Consider the following 18,761-nt stretch of genomic DNA (forward strand, 5'->3'; position numbering starts at 1 on the left):
TATTGTTGTTTTTCAAACTGAGAGATTATCTGGATTTGTGTTTTTATTCTCTGAGCTCTTCCCCCCTCTCTTTCAAGTGGGCGGGGATAGTCAGAAAAATGTGATATCATAAGAATTTAGCCACATTTAACTCTGAATATAATGACAGTTGTGTGGTTGTTTGTTTATATTGCCAGAACACTGTCAATCAAATCTGATAAAATCATACCCTCACCCTGCAGATAAAGGACTTGTGGGGTTTTTGACTGTTAATCTCTTTATAAATAATGACCAGGGATGCTTTTTGCTGTATAACAATTTCTAATGTGCTTTCTCATCATAAATATTCAATGTTATTGATTAAAAAAGTTGTCCATGCCTCAGTGGTAACACAGTCACTTAAAATGTTAAATGATGTAATCATTTATGCCATCATTAAAAGCACAACCATTCAGTATATCTGAACTGCAACAAACATATTGAAGTCATGTAAAGCCTCAACTAAACATCAACTATTATACATTTTCTACTATTATTACATCAACAATGTGAGGAATACTTGCTGAATAACACAGTAATCAATCCAGAGTTCTAGCAGCATTTTCCTCTTAAGTCATGTATAAGATACTGCTCATTCTTGTATATTCCTTCCATTCTTAATTACAGCACTGCAACAGGCTGCATGAATCCAAGCTATGTTATTAAGATATAAACTTGTACTAACTCATGTAAACTCAGTGCTGAAAAAGAGAATAGGGATGTGTGTGTCAGCCAACACCTGACAATATTCATGAATCTGCCCTACAGCCGTCCTACCGGGGGACCAGCCAATCAGTGGACTCACAGCTGGTGAGATGTGTTGAGCCAGTATCTGATTGGCTGGCAGCTTCTCTGGTGAGGGCCATGCACTGAGAGATCAGTGGAGGATTTCTGACTGAGACCTCTGCTGAGGAAATCCATTGGACAAGACGTGGAGGAGGAGGGAGGGTCAAAGCTGCATAATCTCATTGGAAGTGAACCTTTCACTAACCTGCAACTGTCAGTCATTGATTAGATTGATCTGTGCTTAAGCAGTGATCCTATGTTCACCAGGGTGAGATGAAATGTCACACTGAGCCTTCTGCAGGATTCTATCCACTTCACTTCAGAAGACCTCAATGTTTTTTATCTTAATGTATGGTTCATTTACTACAAAGGACTATATATTATAGTGTTAGTGTTTCTCAATATGTTTCAGTCCCTCCAATTATAGACTTTGTTTTCATTAAATTCAGTAAATGCAACTGGTTTTAAAAGTCTACATTTCATTACCACACATTCACAATATAAACCTGACTAATGTTAATGTATATGTAAGGTAAACATAATACTTAGTTGATGAAATTTGAATAAAAGCCCTCAGAGTGGTTCACTGGGGCCAGAGTGTGGGACTCTGGTTTAGTTGGCCTCTTTGTGTTACTGAGGGTCTGTTATCCATCTGATCATGTTTAACAAAGCTCATAATATTGTGTCCTCAATGCTTGTATTAATAAATGTAATTAATAATCTATGAACAGTTGAAACAAAGCATGCCACATGGAATCATCACATCAGATGCCTGCAGTTTTCACGTGATACAGACACATGTGGAAGCTTCACAGGAGTAAACTCAGGATCAACTGCCCACTGTCATGAACTTAGTTCTTCAGTGTCAAGGCCAGCAGTGTGTTTACTTATCCTGAAGATGGTTTTATGTTCTGAGAAGTACAAACTGCTGTAAGGTGACCCCCAATCCATGTGTTTCAGTGTAAAACACTGATTCAGCATTCGAAGAACGGTATGTTACTGAGAAATAACTGTATTTAATTAAAGTTTGTTATTTCAACATGTCTGCTTGTGGGGAAAATGTCACATATCCTCAAGCTGAGTGTAGATTTTGTGTAAATGTACTATGTTTAGGAAAGATTATATTTTGAGTTTTTTTTAAAAAAAGATTAATAGTTTATGATGACATAAACATGCTAAATGAGATTTATTTAATTCCAACAGGAAACTTTCCCAGATAGGATTTGAAAAAAAGTTTTATTATATTTGTTATTATTCAAGCAATACAATGAGTAAAAGCTGAGATTGAAATATTGTTTCATGTATATTCGTACTCATTAATGACATGTTTAATTGATCATCATTGTAAATGACTTATATGATTATATGATTAATCAGTAAATGCCTGAATCTTGACTGGAAATGTGTGTCAACTATTTCTATGGTAGAGGGAACAGACAGGTACAGATGTTTTGCATCTCAGTGGCTCATTGGATCCAGATGTGGAATGAAGAGAGCATCAGTAAAGCCATGCCTCTAGAGATGAGGAAAAGGATGGAGCACAGCAAAATATGATGTATAACTATAGTTATAGGTCAGTAGAACTTCAGCTTCATCAGTGTGAGTTAGTCATATCAAGTGATATCTGACACATTTAGTGTTTTTAGCATCAAATTCCCTCTTAGTGTTTCCCTGTTGAGCTGTGGTGGAAGTATAGTAACAAAAAGACTTTGGTACTAAAAACACTAACGTTGAAACATAGAAGATGTAGATTTGAAGCATCATATTAGCTTCAGATCAACTTTTAAATACATTTTTGCAAATCAAGCACAAATCAAAACAGTACAATCTGTCATTATAAAGTACCTTTGTGTTTATTACAAAACATATCCAAAATATTTGCCCCTGGTGCAACAGGAGGACTCATTATAATTGAATTCATTTTACCTTCACCCACACCACATCTGCAGTACTTTACATGAGTAGTATATGAGATGAGTTAAGCTGCACATACCATGCATTGGCAACGCAGTATAAAATGCAGACTGATTAGAAATGTCTGTCCTTGCATCTGCAGTGTCAACAGGATTGAATAGAGAAAGACATGATGGTCACTGTGATGGATTACAGTACCTGACTCAAGCAAACTGCAAGTCTCTGCAAGCCTTTTTCCATACATAACACACATTTGAAGTAAATGGTTTAAAACATGCAAAACACTGCTGTTGTCCTTCAGTCCTTTTTCTTTGGTGCTGAAAGTGCAGTACAGAGGTCAGCTGAGGCATTTCTGTAGTTTCTTTATGAATATTATAAAAAAAATAGTCTCAAAATTCATGAGTGAATGATTTGTTGTGTGGTTCAGCAGTGCAGACACCTGAATTAGATTCATCCTCCCTTTTTAAAGGACACAAGCATTGGTTATGTCCACACTGTTCTGTACATACAGGAGATAGAGCAGCCTTTAAGTAAGGCTGGCAAGTGCTAGTTTTAAAGTGTCTTTTGGATCCAAACAATAATTCACTGATAAATTAATTTATTAATTCCTTAAGTCAGTCATGTTTGTCTTTCCTCTAGTGGTTGAACCAGGACTTGTCTGCTCAGCTGTTGTGGACACTATAAGTCCATAACAAACTTCTTTGATGAAGAAATCATTTTTCTCAGAATCACTTATAAACAGCACTGTTCTTCAGCTCCCATGTATAGCTACACACATTCAACAATCAGAAACACTTAGCATTTAGCTAGAATTGCTTCTATGTTAAGCATGCTCCATTTGGCAACATGAAAGCAGAAATGTTTCATTTGAACCCAAAGAGCTCACAGCATTGTTACCGGGGAAATAAAAGAAATCTGTAATTAACTGCTCAAAATCAGCTCCATAAAATACAAAGAGTTACAGAAAATGAATAGTCTGATTGGCTTGTATGGATCATGTTCATTTACAGCATAGTGACTGATCAATGACACTCCTGTGTCTCTTTGAAAGCACTTGGCAGAAGTCTGAGGTCTGCTTCCATTGATGAATGATTAGTCCCTTTCAGATCAGTCCATATTTATCTTCCTGGGTATGCTGGTCTGGCCAGTGACCTGGGCTCACTGAGGGAAGCCAAGCTGCTCTCTGGCTCTCAGGAGGCTTTCTTAGTGCATGTTCCTGGAGTCACCTGTAGGTCCGCCTTAGATCTGCAGACAGAACAGTTTGTTATGGAAGAAGCCTTTCAGGGACAATGTCTTTAATGGCTAAGGCTTTTTATTCTATGATCAAATTTACATGAATACATCTCTTTAAAAGTAAAGATAAACTAGACTGAATGTTCAGTGAGCCGGCTCATTCACGAAGCAAAAGAGCATTGCTGAATAAGACTTAACCAGTTTAATCCACATGTGTATGATATGCGTGTGTCTTCCTGCAGTGAACACTACCAGCATCTGTGTCAGGCACAGACCACGAGGACTACTGACTCTGTGTCTGCAACATGAATATTCTTAATGAAGCTATTTGCACATTATTCACAAGGATTATAGTGTCTCTCAGTTTAAGTACTGTTGTCTGAAACCTTGAAAGGCATGATGCAAATGACCTCAATTTAAAAATGATATGTACATGTGACAATAAATATAAACAAATTGCAATGAATCACTTTTTGAATTAATTATTTGAATTATTTTTTATTACTGAAACATTTAATTAAAATAACTGACAAAAGGGACCAGCTGATAGAACCCTCTGATGTCATGAATAAATAATGTCTTCTCTGTGGAGGGGAAGATTATTGTTCCTCCTTGGTAAGCATATTTGTCCTACAGATACAGAATTACTGCCTACCTGTGGCAATCAGCATAAAAAACATTTATTTACTTAAATGTTATGTTTTTTCCTGATTTCAAATATACCTTATTACTTGTGTTTTAATGTGGCAGCATCTGGTGCTTCTCATAAGCTGATATTATGAATTTGACTCAATGTCTCTATCTGTTCAGCAGAGTAGCAGAGTATAAATGAAAGTCACTGACTCTTACCTGTTGTGTGTCATGTGACTCTTGACCAGGTGGCCAGCTGCCAGAGCAGCCATCAGTGAGAGCTCTCCAGCCAGCACGGTGGCACACACCACCCTCGCCAGCTGCCTGGCGTTCTCCCCTGGACAGTCCTGACTGGCTCCCTGCACACCCAGCATCTGCAAGAGGAAGAAAACATGGTTTCACGTTCAGTATCAACAAAGCTAAATATGTTTCTGTCTATATTCAACATTTAAAATAACAATTCCAACAGGATTTATTTTGTATTTATCTGACATGGGTGTGTATGTGTGTGTGTGTGTGTGTGTGTGTGTGTGTGTGAGTGTGTGTGTGTGTGTGTGAGTATCTGTGTATGTGTGTGTGTGTGTGTGTGTGTGTGTGTGTGTGTGTGTGTACCTGGAGGCAGGCTTGTTGAGGGGGCAGGTTGGTCCCCCCTCCCACAGTGCCCAGCTCTATAGAGGGCATGGTGCAGCTGATGTACAGGTCCTCCCCTGTTGGTCCAGACGCCTCCATCAGGGTGATGCAGTTACTGCTGCCCACTGACTGAGCTGGATCCTGGAGGTCACACACACACAGTACACACACATTAACACATGAAACACAACATCAAACTGAAATAAACCTTTCCTGAGAACTGTCAGTGCTGTACCTGTCCACAGGCGATATACAAGGCTGCAACCAGGTTGGCTGAGTGAGCGTTGAACCCACCAATGCTGCCGGCCATGGCTGAGCCAACCAAGTTTTTATTGATGTTCACGTCCACTAGAGCTGCTGTTGTGGTCTTCAAAACCTGCAGGACAGGGACGAGGACTATAAATGTGTTTGCTCATAAAACAGGGCCGACATGAGACATGGGAAACTTGCAGAATTACTAAAAGAACACCGGTACTGTCATTGACACGTTTCCAATAATACAGATTTCTGTTACTGGACACAAGATCACAGATTTAAACAATGGAATAGGTAGTAAATGTCAGCAAAAACCTCACAAAGTCTGAAAAAAGTCATCAATAAAAAGCTGTACTCTCAGTCCTGGCTGTGCCTACCTCTCTGACCACTTTAGCGGGGATGGTGGCCTCACAGACTGCAGACTTGCCCCTTCCTTCAATCCAGTTGATAGCAGCTGGTTTCTTGTCGGTGCAGTAGTTCCCACTGACAGCCACGAGCTGCATCTCTGGGAAGTGGTGCTGCAGTCTATTCAAAGCCTGTTCTGTACCCTGAAGGCAGATGCTGTGTTAATTATCATACATGACACACATTGACAGTACATGTCTTACAATTTTTCACTGTTCTATAATGTGATAACGTGCATCATTCGGTCAAGCTGCTGTCATCACTTGAACAAACACAGACGTGATAACCTAAATAACGTGATTACCTAAAATAAAACAGAAACCATTTTTGGGGAAAATAATTTGACTTGTACTTAAATGTTTTAGCTTGGTTTATGTCCCATTCGCTAACATGGAGGGGGCGGGACTTATGACCTATAATGCAGCCTGCCACTAGGGGGCGATCCAGATGTTTTGGCTTCACTTTTGGGGAGCAGTCATGACATGTATCTTTATATACAGTCAATGACAAACACATGCACACACTTTATAAATCAGTTACCTTAGAGATCATGTTCATCCCCATTGCATCTCCTGTCTTGGAATGGAAGCGTATGTACAGATTTCTCCCAGCTAGACCAACGAGCAGCTTCTGGAGCCGAGCAAACCTGCCAACAGCAACCACACGCTTGAATCTTTCACACAGAAGCAATATGGAGTCCAGACAACAAGACTTTGAATTCTACTTGTGTCCGTGTCAGGTGTCATGTTTACCTGCTGGTGTTGTCAAAAGCCTCTTTGATTTCCTGGAAACCGTCGGTGCTCTCCAGCCAGGCCCTGACTTCAGCAGCTTGGCAGGCAGAGGGCAGCCTCACTACGGGTCCTCGAGTCATGCTATCAGCTAGGATACGACTGCTGGCTCCACCTGACAGCTACAGCAAACAGGGAGAAACACAAGTCAGATAGATTACATGTTACTACATGATGCCATGACAAAAAGACTGTTCACAGCAACAGTAAAGAGTCTGAATCACTAGAAAAGGGCCAGATAGTGAAAACACTAAAGTTTGTTAGATTTAAGAACAAAAACATGGTTAGTATTAGAGAAAGATGGGGATCATGGTTAAAAGAAACCAGCCATACATTCTGAAAGGAAATAATCTACTGCTTAGTAGGGTTGGATGTTGGGTGATTCCATTATTTTGTCCACCCTGATACTACCTATAAGACTTCAGTTTCTTAGGAACACAACATAACTGACACTCACAGCGATTGCTCGACATCCCCGGTTGGTGCTGGCAACTAAACAGCCCTCGGTGGTTGCCATGGGAACCTGAAACTGCTTCCCATCCAGATGCAGCGGTCCGGCCACGCCCACTGGAACAGGCATGTAGCCAATCACATTCTCACAGCAGGTGCCAATAACCTGGAGAAAAGAAACATTTACAACAATGTAAAAGCAGACTTCAGTTTGTGTCGTGTGTGTGTGCGTGTGTTTGAATGAGTCCACACCTTGGAGTAGTCGTAGTCGGTGTACGGCAGGGAGGAGAGTGCAGAGGGAGAAGGAAGCTTTGCTGATATAATCTGTCTGCGTATGGCCACTCCTCTCTCTGGTCTCTCCATCATGGCCTCTAGTTTGTAGGCGGGGATGTGTTTGGAGTTGACCAGCACCATCACCTCGGCGTCACTTAGGAAACGAGGCCCCAGCTGTAGGACACACAATCATATGGTGACAACAATTATTATCCTATGTTTTATGAAGATTATAGGTTCAAACTGTCCTAAAAAAAACTCTCAAGATTCATCTCTGTCCACATCTCACAGTTCATGTCTCTGGCTGTGAACCTGAGTGGATGTGAGGTCGCGAGAAGCCGGTGGAATCAGTGCAAGTCTCTTTTCTACTGGCGTCATGCTCTAATTGGTTCATCCTCAAAGAGAGAGTGGAGTGATTAAGCTCATTACAGCTCAGTTAAATCACACAACTGCCTTAAATCCTGCAGACTTATTGGTGGGACATGACCCAAGTAGGCTGAGGTGACGTAACCATTCGGCCACCTGGGAAGAATGTTAGTTGAGTGTGTGTGTGTGTGTGTGTGTGTGTGTGTGTTACCTCAGGGTTGCTGAGGATGGCCACACATTTGTCCAGGTCTCTGGGTGTTGGGGGGAGGATTGGTTGAGTGGTGTCGGACTTTAGCTCTTTTTCTTCCTCCCCCACGACAAAGAAACTCTTTGGCTGGGGATCAGTAGCTGGAGCAGGCAGGGGACGGATAACCTCATCTAGGGGAACAAGTTGAAGCATATATAAGTACTAGTGCTATTAGAAGAACACAATCAAAAAACAGCCTACAAACTGAGCCTCGACGTACCCCTCTCTTTCTTGATGGCTGGGGCGGGGTCGGCAACGCTCTGGGTCGTGGGGGCGAGGGTTCGGGGAGCAGCGGGCTCTTTCCTGCAGCAGGTCTCAGCGGGGCGTCGTGGTGTCAGGGCGGGGGCGGACATAGTGATGGGGTTCTTCAGTGACAACGTAGACTCCATCTCAACCTGCTCGAAGAAGATGTACTTGATGGCCAGCAGCAGGGCCAAGGCCAGACAGATCACCTGCTCTATGTCCATAGTTATCATCCTGCAGGAGAATAGGGAAACAAGTCATATGACGTTTGATGTTACATTATATTCATTGAGTGTTTTAGATGGGTTTGGGCAGGTGGGTGGATGAGTTGTTAAATGTGTGTATACACTGAAGAAAATATGTGTTTATGGCTATGTATCATTGATGCTCAATAAAGTTGTTTTTTTTTAAAGGATAAGATAGTAAAAGATGGCATGCCGAAAAAATGATGAAAAGCAGCATGGGTCTAGTTATACTGACATTTAAAATGAGTCATCACAGAAAAAGGGATGAATTAAGCATATCTTCTTGACTATACTGCCACACAGACCCCTGTCCCTCAGTTCACCCCAAACACGCTGAAACACCAACACGGGGTATCTGCACATTTTAAAGAACACATTTAATGACTTTTAAGACCTTCTTAAAACCTCTTTAAGGAAAAAATAATACTGTGGCTGGGACATATAATAATATAAAAGCAGGTTTTACTGTTGTAGTGGGTTGTAATGGAGCTCATATTAAAGTCATTGAGATAGGACTGTAACTAATGATTAGTTTCATTATAGTTCCAACTGCTGATTAGTTTTTACTTTCATTAATAAGTCGATTGGTTGGTTTATGTTAAATAATCCGAAAATAATGATAATAATGATAAATAACATAAACTGAACAAATATAATTACACTCAAATCAAATTTCATACCATAACTCCTACAGTTCCAGACATTCGAAGACTTTTTTAAGGATCTGTGGGGACCCTGTCACACTCTGACAGTCTCAGGTGGAGAAAGAAGCTGTTGTTGTCTACAAATGTAACAAGATTATGTGGACATACCCTGAAACTGTTTTTCTCTTAGGCCTAAAGAGACTTAACCTGGACCTTCAGCAACCTGAACCTTTGAGACATGCAGGGCAAAGGTTCAGGTTGCTTCTTCACTTTATACTTACAAACCACAAAGAATCAGAGACTGAAAATGTGACAACAGGACATATGTCACCATTTTTACACATTTTTACACATATTGTGTTTACACGTAGTTAAGACATAACGCCACATCTGTTTGACCAATCAGGGGTGACACTGAGCTGTTAAGGCATTTCGTTGTAGATATCTGAGCTGGTTGTTAGTTGTCCACTCCTCTTAAATCACATGTTCACAACCTAATCATTGATTTGTAGATCTAAAGTTCAGAAATCCTCCACTGTAATGTCTAGGATAACATCACCACATTGAGGTCTTACAAATCCATCCAAACCCTTTCATGTCCTAGTATGTCCTAGTATCCATAGTTTAAATTGAAACAAGCCTAACAGAAGTGTGTGCTAACCTAGTCAGGTAGAAGTGCCAGAGGGGTTTCTCTGGCTCGATCCTCCTGGGGGACAGGTTGTCCAGCTCCATGCCAACCTGTGGCATGCCCACTGTGGTGTTGGACAAGGGCTCAGCGATCCACCGGCTATGGGCGTGAACCATTACCAGACCCAGAGACTGCACACAAAGCAGAGTGGACAAGTCACACTCATATACGATATAAGATAGAAGACAGTGGAAGAAAGTAAAGAAAGTATGTGAGGTGTTACCATGATCATTTTGACTCTCTGGGTGACGGGGTTGGGTTTGTTGTCCTCCTCTTCCTCCATCACTCTGGAGAAATGGCTCAGCTGCCAAATAGGATGGCCCTCCTGACTCTCACGGGACAGCTATGGGAACAGACACATCACCATCAATCTAAATGCCATTACCACACACACACACACACACACACACACACACACACACACACACATAGAACTCTTACCTCCAGCACCAGTGAGACACATGCAGGGAAGAATGTCATGAACACAAAGTAGTTTGCCAAGACAGACATGCAGCCAAAGCAGCACATGATTTCCAGCTGTCGAACACCTGGAAGAAACAAGAGACCTGTGAGGACTCACATAAGCAGAGGCCAGAATGCTGTCAAACTGTTAATTGGTGTCATCATCTGCTAATAAGTGTGATTGAATAGACATGACCAAATAATGTATTTGCTGGCAGCAGTGGGATGATATGCTTGAAACAAACTGATTCGTAATCTGAACACATGTGATATCATTTCAGCTTGAGGGCAGTTTAGGGTAGGGCAGTTAAAATATCCAACACGTTAAAAGTTCTGTGAAATGTGATCGATGTTTTTCAACAACATATAAATTTGGCTAATATAGACGAGGGGTATTCAATCCAGAACATCATAATGTCTGTGTTATTTTTCAGTAGCTTGAAGTAGCGTTGTAGTTCCATCAGCATCTGTGTCTAGTGGCTAGATTGTAGACTGTCAAATAAATACAGTAGAATTCATTTATTAGTATTTACACTCAATGTCTGGGATTCATATAAATAATAAAATAAGAATTAAAACAGAATAAGATAAATAAATGTTCTTTTCTTATATCAAATAAAGATGGCATTTTAAATTAAAGTGCATTACAGAAAGCTTTGATTCTTAAATAAAATGCTTAGTTTTAGTTCTTATCTGCCACCTCTGTCTCTCCTCTTTTCTCTGTGTGTATCCAAATGCACGGATTTGATTGGCTGATTAGCATCAGGTGAGAAGATTTAAGAAAGAATAACATTTAAATGAGTTTGTCTTCACCCACACTCCCTGATCACACTGAACCTGAAGAAAGCTGTTTGACTGTGGCTCAAAATGTGGTAAGGTACCTGACATGGTTCCCACTCCAATAACCAAGCACTCCACCAGGGCGTCTAAAGTGAAGGTGGGTCCCAGCACTGCCATGCCACGAGCAATGTTGTCCCTCACTTCATCCTGGAAACGTTACAGTAAAAATAAACAGTCGAGTCTACTGCTGAATTTCATTTCATGTGGGGTGTTTCACATCAGATTTCTTCGTACCTGAGAACTGGAGCTCAAGGCGTACTTAGCGAGAGCGCACGCTTTGGAGAGGTCGATGAGGAGCAGAAAGAAGGGCAGAGCCTCACTGAAAGACAGAACAGAGCAATGAACCACTGGAGTTTCTAACAGAGGAAATGGTAGAATGAAATGATTAATATGCACTTACTTGAGACCAGTGAGCTCTTTATCGAGAAAGTGAATCACCACAGTGCTGAACACAAAGCTGGAGAATATGGTGAAAAGGCCAGCAATGCCTGCAAGAGAGTGGATAAAGTAGTTATGCTTTGGTTAGGTTATCTTCTCCCTGTGTGACACCAACAAAAGCTCTCTCAGACTTATCTTGTGCGTTCATTTAAACAAATACCTAGAATATATTTGGATCCAAGTTGTCTCAGGTTCTGGAACTGGAAGTAGATATAGACAATGGCGATGCAGCGTGTGATGGTCAGGATGATGATATCACTGCTCAGTATTTGCTGGAAAAAGTGGAAAAGTAGATATGATCAGCAACAAAGTAAAAATAATAAAAATCCTTATGTTAAAGTAAGGCATAATCTGTAAAGAAAAACAACACTTCTGAGAGCTGCTATTCTTCCACTAGCACTTAAAGTTGGTTGATTCAGAAACATCCAGGAGAAAAAACTGATTATGTGAGCTATGTGATCTTGGTAAAGTGGAAAGTGAAAGCCACTCTTTTATACTGTCCACAACACATTATGAGGATTTAAGAGAATTAATGTTCCAACAAGTGGCTCGACTGGATCCTGAAATATTTTGGCATTCTGATGAGCAAAAAATGGAACGTCTATTTCATTTTGATGTTTTGCAAGTTTTGTGGTAAAAGCCTGGAAAAGAAGGCAAGAGGGACTGTTCAAGTAATACTTTGTCTGATTATATGTATATATATATATATATATATATATACATACAGGTAGTACATTTATTCAATAAATGTACTACCTGTACATTTATTGAATATATATATATATATATTTTTTTTTTTTCAATCTTTAATCTTGTTGGTCCTTGTTGTTGTTGTTATTTAAAAAGGCATACACTGTACTTGTCCGTGTCTTGTAAGCCCATGTGTGCTGGGCATATTTATATGCATGACATGGTAATAAAACTGTCAATCAATCAATCAATCAATCAATCAATCAATCAATCAATCAATCAATCAATCAATCAATCAATCAATCAATCTGTATTGCCTCTATTTTATGATAACCACACATGTTAAAGACTAAAATGTAATTATTATCTGTCCACGCTTTGTGGTCTCTAAAATAAAACACAAACTTTATGATGCCAAAATCTTTATCAACCTTGGATTTGATGTTAATTGATTGATCCAACAAGTGGAAGCAGTAACAATATAATAAGAAACAAGTGGAATGTGTGTAGAGGAAAGAACAGTAAGTAAATAATCAGAGAATAAATATTTGACAGCCTGCAGAGAGAGATGATGTTCAGTTTCTCTTCTCTCAAACAAGACTAAGACTCTACTACTGTACTCTGGCACAGCAGTGCTCTGAGCAGAATGCTACTGTCAGCGTATTTACATGCTAACAATAACAAAGCTAACATGCTGATGTCTAGCAGTTTAAGTTTTGCATATATATTTCACCACCTTAGTTTAACATATTAACATGTTAACAAAGGGGTAAGAATGCTATATTTAATTGAATGGCGATCTATTCAAAGGTTGTGGTGATATTTCACTCTGAAGGACTATGAGAGGTCATTTAATGAAGTCATTAAAATAACTCATTTAGGGACAATGAATGCCTGTGAGAAGGCTCACAGCAATTCATCTAATTTCATCTAATAGCAGTCAGACTGACCAGCTGACTTATTGTATATTGCCATACTTAGAAACATGGATTTACAGTTATTAGTGACCATGCATATTATCGGGATAGATATTTTGTTAGAGCTTGGGGATGAATCTGAAAATAATGCACACTCTCCAGCCAACCAAGCATTATCTGTGGTAATGGTGTTATAAATAAGTGCTTATAAGAGTGACATACTGTGTTTGAATGTAGGTCGGTGGCTCACTGTACATTGTTTGGTGGTGAATACACTATTACAGATTATGTACATCATCTCAGTCACTCACCTCCTCTGTTTTGGGGCAGTCAAAGTTCCATCCACAGATCTGGTCATTGCCGGTGAACATATTCATGGACATCATACAGATGGTGAGGGTGACTGTGCCAACGATCACCTCCCAGGGGTGGGAGGCCACCAGGAGGCCATGCATACGGAACAGACCGGTCAGCATGGTGCAACGGAGCTCTTGAATAACAGAGAGGGAGAATAAATGTACACTGAGAGGAGCTGGTAGAGAATATCTATATAACAAAGTGTAGATGATGTGGGAAAAATGCTGTTCAAATAGAACAGGTGAAGTCAGAAATAAAGAGGAACACAAGCAGAAAAATAATTAAAATGCAATCCTCAATAATCTCTGGATCTTCTTTTCAAAAGGACATCATGTAAAACCTACATTTTTCACTTAACAGCTCCTCCCAATGTGCGTGTACACTGGGAGGAGCTGTGAAATGAAGAAACCTGTCAGATATAGTTTCTGATTACCTAACCCGATGACAATTGTTGTTCTTTTTAAATTAAGTTATTCAGTTAAAGTTAAATTCTGTATTTTTACTTTTATATTCAGACATTTAATAATTCATTGTCATTGTTGAACATGGTGTACTTGTCATTTTAAGGTGGGATACAAATGATCTTGGAGTTGTTTTAAGCTTGTGATTAGCCAGAAACACAATAATAATCCAATTAAAAATATAGCCCTCTGTCATTATATCAAATACATGTAATACTGCTGTGTGGTACAACTCTGAGAAACAATGCTATGACATCAGACATCAGCCAAAAGTAGTAGGCCTGAGACAAACATGCAGCCTAAGCTGTAGGCCTATATTTTTCTGACTGTATTTCCAACCTGAATATGATATGAAAAGTCATAGAAAAATAAGAGGCTGAGTTCATTTTTTTTTTTTTTTAAAGTAAAATAACTTTTTATTTGGAATATCTATGTTGAAACGTGCTTATTTTGATCATTAATTTAAGACATAGAAATGTTAATGGCACATATAACAATAACCAACATTTGTTACTGTATTATTTAGTCTATATTAAATCAATTAGCTACTTTATACACACTTTTTAAAATGAAAATAAGATTGCGACTGACCACTCCAAGCTTACATGTTTAAATAATGCACATACTGTAAATACTGCATATTGCTTTATGTTTTATACTGTGTTTTAAATACATAGGTGAGAGAAGCTGCTTTGTGTTTATGCTGTGAACAGCATTGAGTTTATCTCTTCTTGACTTGGGCCGGTGTCAGTCTCATTCTTTCTATTCAATGAGCCAATATCATGACTAATACGCGCGTAGCGAAGCTGTTTTGCGGCTTTTGTCCGTGCTGCGTCTATTTTTGCCGGACCGGCGAGCACATTTAAACCATAACAGACGTCCTCACTACTGATTTAAATACATGAAATAGTTACAAGAGTGACTTACCTTGAAAGGTGAAGAAAAGTTGAAGAGTGAGACTGGGGACAGGTGGTGAGGCGGAGAGCAGACGGGTCTGACCGGACCTACGGAGAGCCACCGACACACTGAGCGGCTTCTGTAGCTCACTGAAGCCCGATGGAACGAACGATGGCACGCTTCTACATCATCCGACACTTGAGCCAATCACGTTGGTCACCTGCTACACGAGCGCTTTATCCACGCCCCGTTTCCTAGACGACAGCGGTAATGGGGCGTGGCCACGAGGAGGACGCCTAATCTCACCACTGCACTGACACAGAATGTACACCGTGGATGTGACAGGATTGTACAGCAGACACAAACCTGTTAGGGAGTGGGCTCGTTTCTGTAAATGTTATTTGTACAGGGATACATGGAATACACTGGCTTTGTGAGAGTTCCAGTACACATTTATCTGCTTTATTTATCTTTTTTTGTAAACATATTTATCTGCTTTATTATAGGCCTACTACTGTTTTGTCATCAAGCTTCTGCTCTTTTACCCAGTTAAATGTCACCAATGAAAACTTTACAAGAAACTTGTGATCATTATTTATTTTCACTATTTGTCCAAAAACCCCACCCTCACTGTTTCTGGGGTATAGTGCCCTTTCAGATATTGTGTTTATGACATTTCTGTTAGCTCACATGGCAGAGACAAGAGGATGATTCAAGGTTAGGGTCAAGGCTAACCTTGGTAAGCCTTGAACGACCTTAAACAATTGGTTAGTAACCAATTGTTCAGTAACTAGCTGACTCACCAACAAAGACCAGATATTGCACCTCACAGATGTGCTCCAATCTTTTTCTCTTTCTGTAGCCCACATAGCACTGCATATCATTGTAACCTACTGGGTAGACTTTTAAGAACAAGTGAGAACATATAGGAGATCCAATTTAAGTAGAACGTAAATATTTTCATTTATATGTTGAATGAATGAATGAATGAATGAATATGAATGAATGTTTTGAATATTAAAAATGTTTAACACAACCCAAATCCTGTGTTGAAGTCATCAAAAAGTTAGATTAAGAGTGTGTGGAGTAGGGTTTTCTACAGTGCACTCTGAGAAGATACACTCACATTATTATTTGGCCAGAAGTGACAAATGAATATTCTGTGGCCTATTATAATATTCACTTCAACTGCCAATTCAGATATAAATAACTACTCTACTGACCCTTACTTTTTAAACAAATAAAATGATTAAAATATAGTATACAGTTGCAAGAAAAAGTATGTGAACCCTTTGGGATTACTTGGATTTCTGCATAAATTGGGCATAAAATGTGTTTTAATCTTCATCTAAGTCAAAACAATAGACAAACACAGTCTGCTTAAACTAATACTGCACAGAAAATTGTATGTTTTAATTTTTTATTGAACACAACATGCAAATATTCACAGTGCAGGGTGGAAAAAGTATGTGAACCTTTGGATTTAATAACTGGTTGACCCTCCTTTGGCAGCAATAACCTCAACCAAACGTTTCCTGTAGTTGCAGATCAGACCTGCACAACGGTCAGGAGGAATTTTGGACCATTCCTCTTTACAAAACTGTTTCAGTTCAGCAATATTCTTGGGATGTCTGGTGTGAATTGCTCTCTTGAGGTCATGCCACAGCATCTCAATCGGGTTGAGGTAAGGACTCTGACTGGGCCACTCCAGAAGGCGGATTTTCTTCTGTTTAAGCCATTCTGTTGTTGATTTACTTTTATGCTTTGAGTCGTTGTCCTGTTGCATCACCCATCCTCTGTTTAGCTTCAGTTGGCGGACAGATGGTCTTAAGTTTTCCTGCAAAATGTTTTGATACAATTGGGAATTCATTTTTCCATCGATGACAGCAATCCATCCAGGCCCTGAGGCAGCAAAGCAGATGCCCAAACCATGATGCCCCCTCCATCATATTTCACAGTTGGGATGAGGTTTTGATGTTGGTGTGCTGTGCCTTTTTTTCTCCACACATAGCGTTGTGTGTTCCTTCCAAACAACTCAATTTTGGATTCATCTGTCCACAGAATATTTGGCCAGTAGTTCTGTGGAACATCCAGGTGCTCTTTTGCAAACTTCAAACGTGCAGCAATGTTCTTTGACAGCAGTGGCTTCCTCCGTGGTGTCCTCCCATGAACTCCATTCTTGTTTAATGTTTTCCTTATTGTAGATTCGTCGACAAAAATGTTAGCATGTGCCAGAGATCTTTGTAAGTCTTTAGCTGACACTCTAGGATTCTTTTTCACCTCATTGAGCATTCTGCGCTGTGCTCTTGCGGTCATCTTTACAGGACGACCACGCCTAGGGAGAGTAGCAACAGTGCTGAACTTTCTCCATTTGTAGACAATCTGTCTTACCGTAGACACATGAACATCAAGGCTTTTACAGATACTTTTGTAACCCTTTACAGCTTCATGTAAGTCAACAATTCTTGTTCGTAGGTCTTCTGAGAGCTCTTTTGTGCGAGGCATGGTTCACATCAGGCAATGCTTCTTGAGAACAGCTAACCCAAAACTGGTGTGTGTTTTTATAGGGCAGGGCAGCTTTAACCAACACCTGCAATCTCATCACATTGATTGGACTCAAGGTTGGCTGACTCCTGGCTCCAATTACCTCTTGGAGAAGTCATTAGCGTAGGGGTTCACATACTTTTTCCACCCTGCACTGTGAATGTTTACATGTTGTGTTCAATAAAAAAATTAAAACATATAATTTTTTGTGCAGTATTAGTTTAAGCAGACTGTGTTTGTCTATTGTTGTGACTTAGATGAAGATCAGAACACATTTTATGCCAAATTTATGCAGAAATCCAAGTAATCCCAAAGGGTTCACATACTTTTTCTTGCAACTGTATATATATTTTAAAGTAGGCTATTAAACAAATTGAAGTTTGGACCTGATGATGGAGTTAGATGAAAGGACAAGGGCAACCATGGTGATTACTAGATAGATAGATAGATAGATAGATAGATAGATAGATAGATAGATAGATAGATAGATAGATAGATAGATAGATAGATAGATAGATAGATAGATAGATAGCCAACTGCTGACCCAATAAAAAAGTCCAGATATTGCACCTCACAGATGTGCTCTTATCTTTTTCTGTCTGTTGCCCGCATATCACTGCATATCATTGTAACCTACTACATTGGATAGAATTTTAAGAACAAGTAGAGTATAACATTTTTAATTTGTATGTTTATTAAAAATCCTAAGGAAAATGATATAATAATAATATTTGAAGAGGTTACAGGCCATAAAGGCTGACCTATAGTACAGTCTGGCGGCCTTATCTTCACTAGACAATGCGCATGTAAACTGTATCCTAGGTTACTGTATTTTCGCGCCACAGTCGTACCGTTCATTTGATTATTTTTACGACTACAGCTGCTCTTTTTAACCGTCGTTTCTATAATGTTTCTGAAGAGGATAAACCCGGAGCCTTGTTAAACAGGTAACACTGACGATGACTCAACATAAAGACACTTTATTCTTGCCCGTCATGTGTCTTGTCATTATGCTAGCTTAACAACAAACTAGCTTAACAACAAACTAGCACAACTGAGTCATGGTTTGTAAGCTTTGTTCTCATAGGCTTCTGTGTTTTGGTAACTTCTCTTTTTAGTTTAGATATGGGGCATATGTTGACTGCTAGCTGTTCAAAGTTGTATTTTAGTTCACAGACGATTGTAATGATACACGACTGTGCTTTTAGCGCTTTTATAGCATTGTGACCACTCAAAGCTCTTTTACACCACATGTCACATTCACACATTCACACACATTCATACACTGATGACAGGAGCTACCACACAGCAACCTGCTCATCAGAGAGAACTAACATTCA

General features: G+C 39.6%; 1 protein-coding gene across 1 annotated transcript; it reads right to left on the reverse strand.

Annotated features, from left to right (window-relative positions):
• Nucleotides 1-2,635: 2,635 nt before the first annotated feature.
• On the reverse strand, nt 2,636-14,996 carry hmgcra (3-hydroxy-3-methylglutaryl-CoA reductase a). The gene is made up of 20 exons (XM_062417992.1): nt 14,908-14,996; nt 13,474-13,652; nt 11,716-11,827; nt 11,518-11,605; nt 11,352-11,436; nt 11,159-11,264; nt 10,257-10,363; nt 10,039-10,158; nt 9,789-9,946; nt 8,216-8,472; nt 7,960-8,126; nt 7,362-7,556; nt 7,117-7,275; nt 6,624-6,781; nt 6,412-6,517; nt 5,844-6,014; nt 5,447-5,587; nt 5,194-5,352; nt 4,801-4,955; nt 2,636-3,963 (listed from the first exon to the last, which is right to left on the reverse strand). The coding sequence occupies exons 2-20, from the start codon at nt 13,636-13,638 to the stop codon at nt 3,909-3,911; spliced, it is 2,664 nt and encodes an 887-aa protein (XP_062273976.1). The 5' UTR covers nt 13,639-13,652; nt 14,908-14,996; the 3' UTR covers nt 2,636-3,908.
• Between the last annotated feature and the right edge of the window lie 3,765 nt (nt 14,997-18,761).

The sequence above is a fragment of the Scomber scombrus genome, chromosome 4 (genome assembly GCF_963691925.1).
Source record: "Scomber scombrus chromosome 4, fScoSco1.1, whole genome shotgun sequence".
Lineage (NCBI taxonomy): Eukaryota > Metazoa > Chordata > Actinopteri > Scombriformes > Scombridae > Scomber > Scomber scombrus.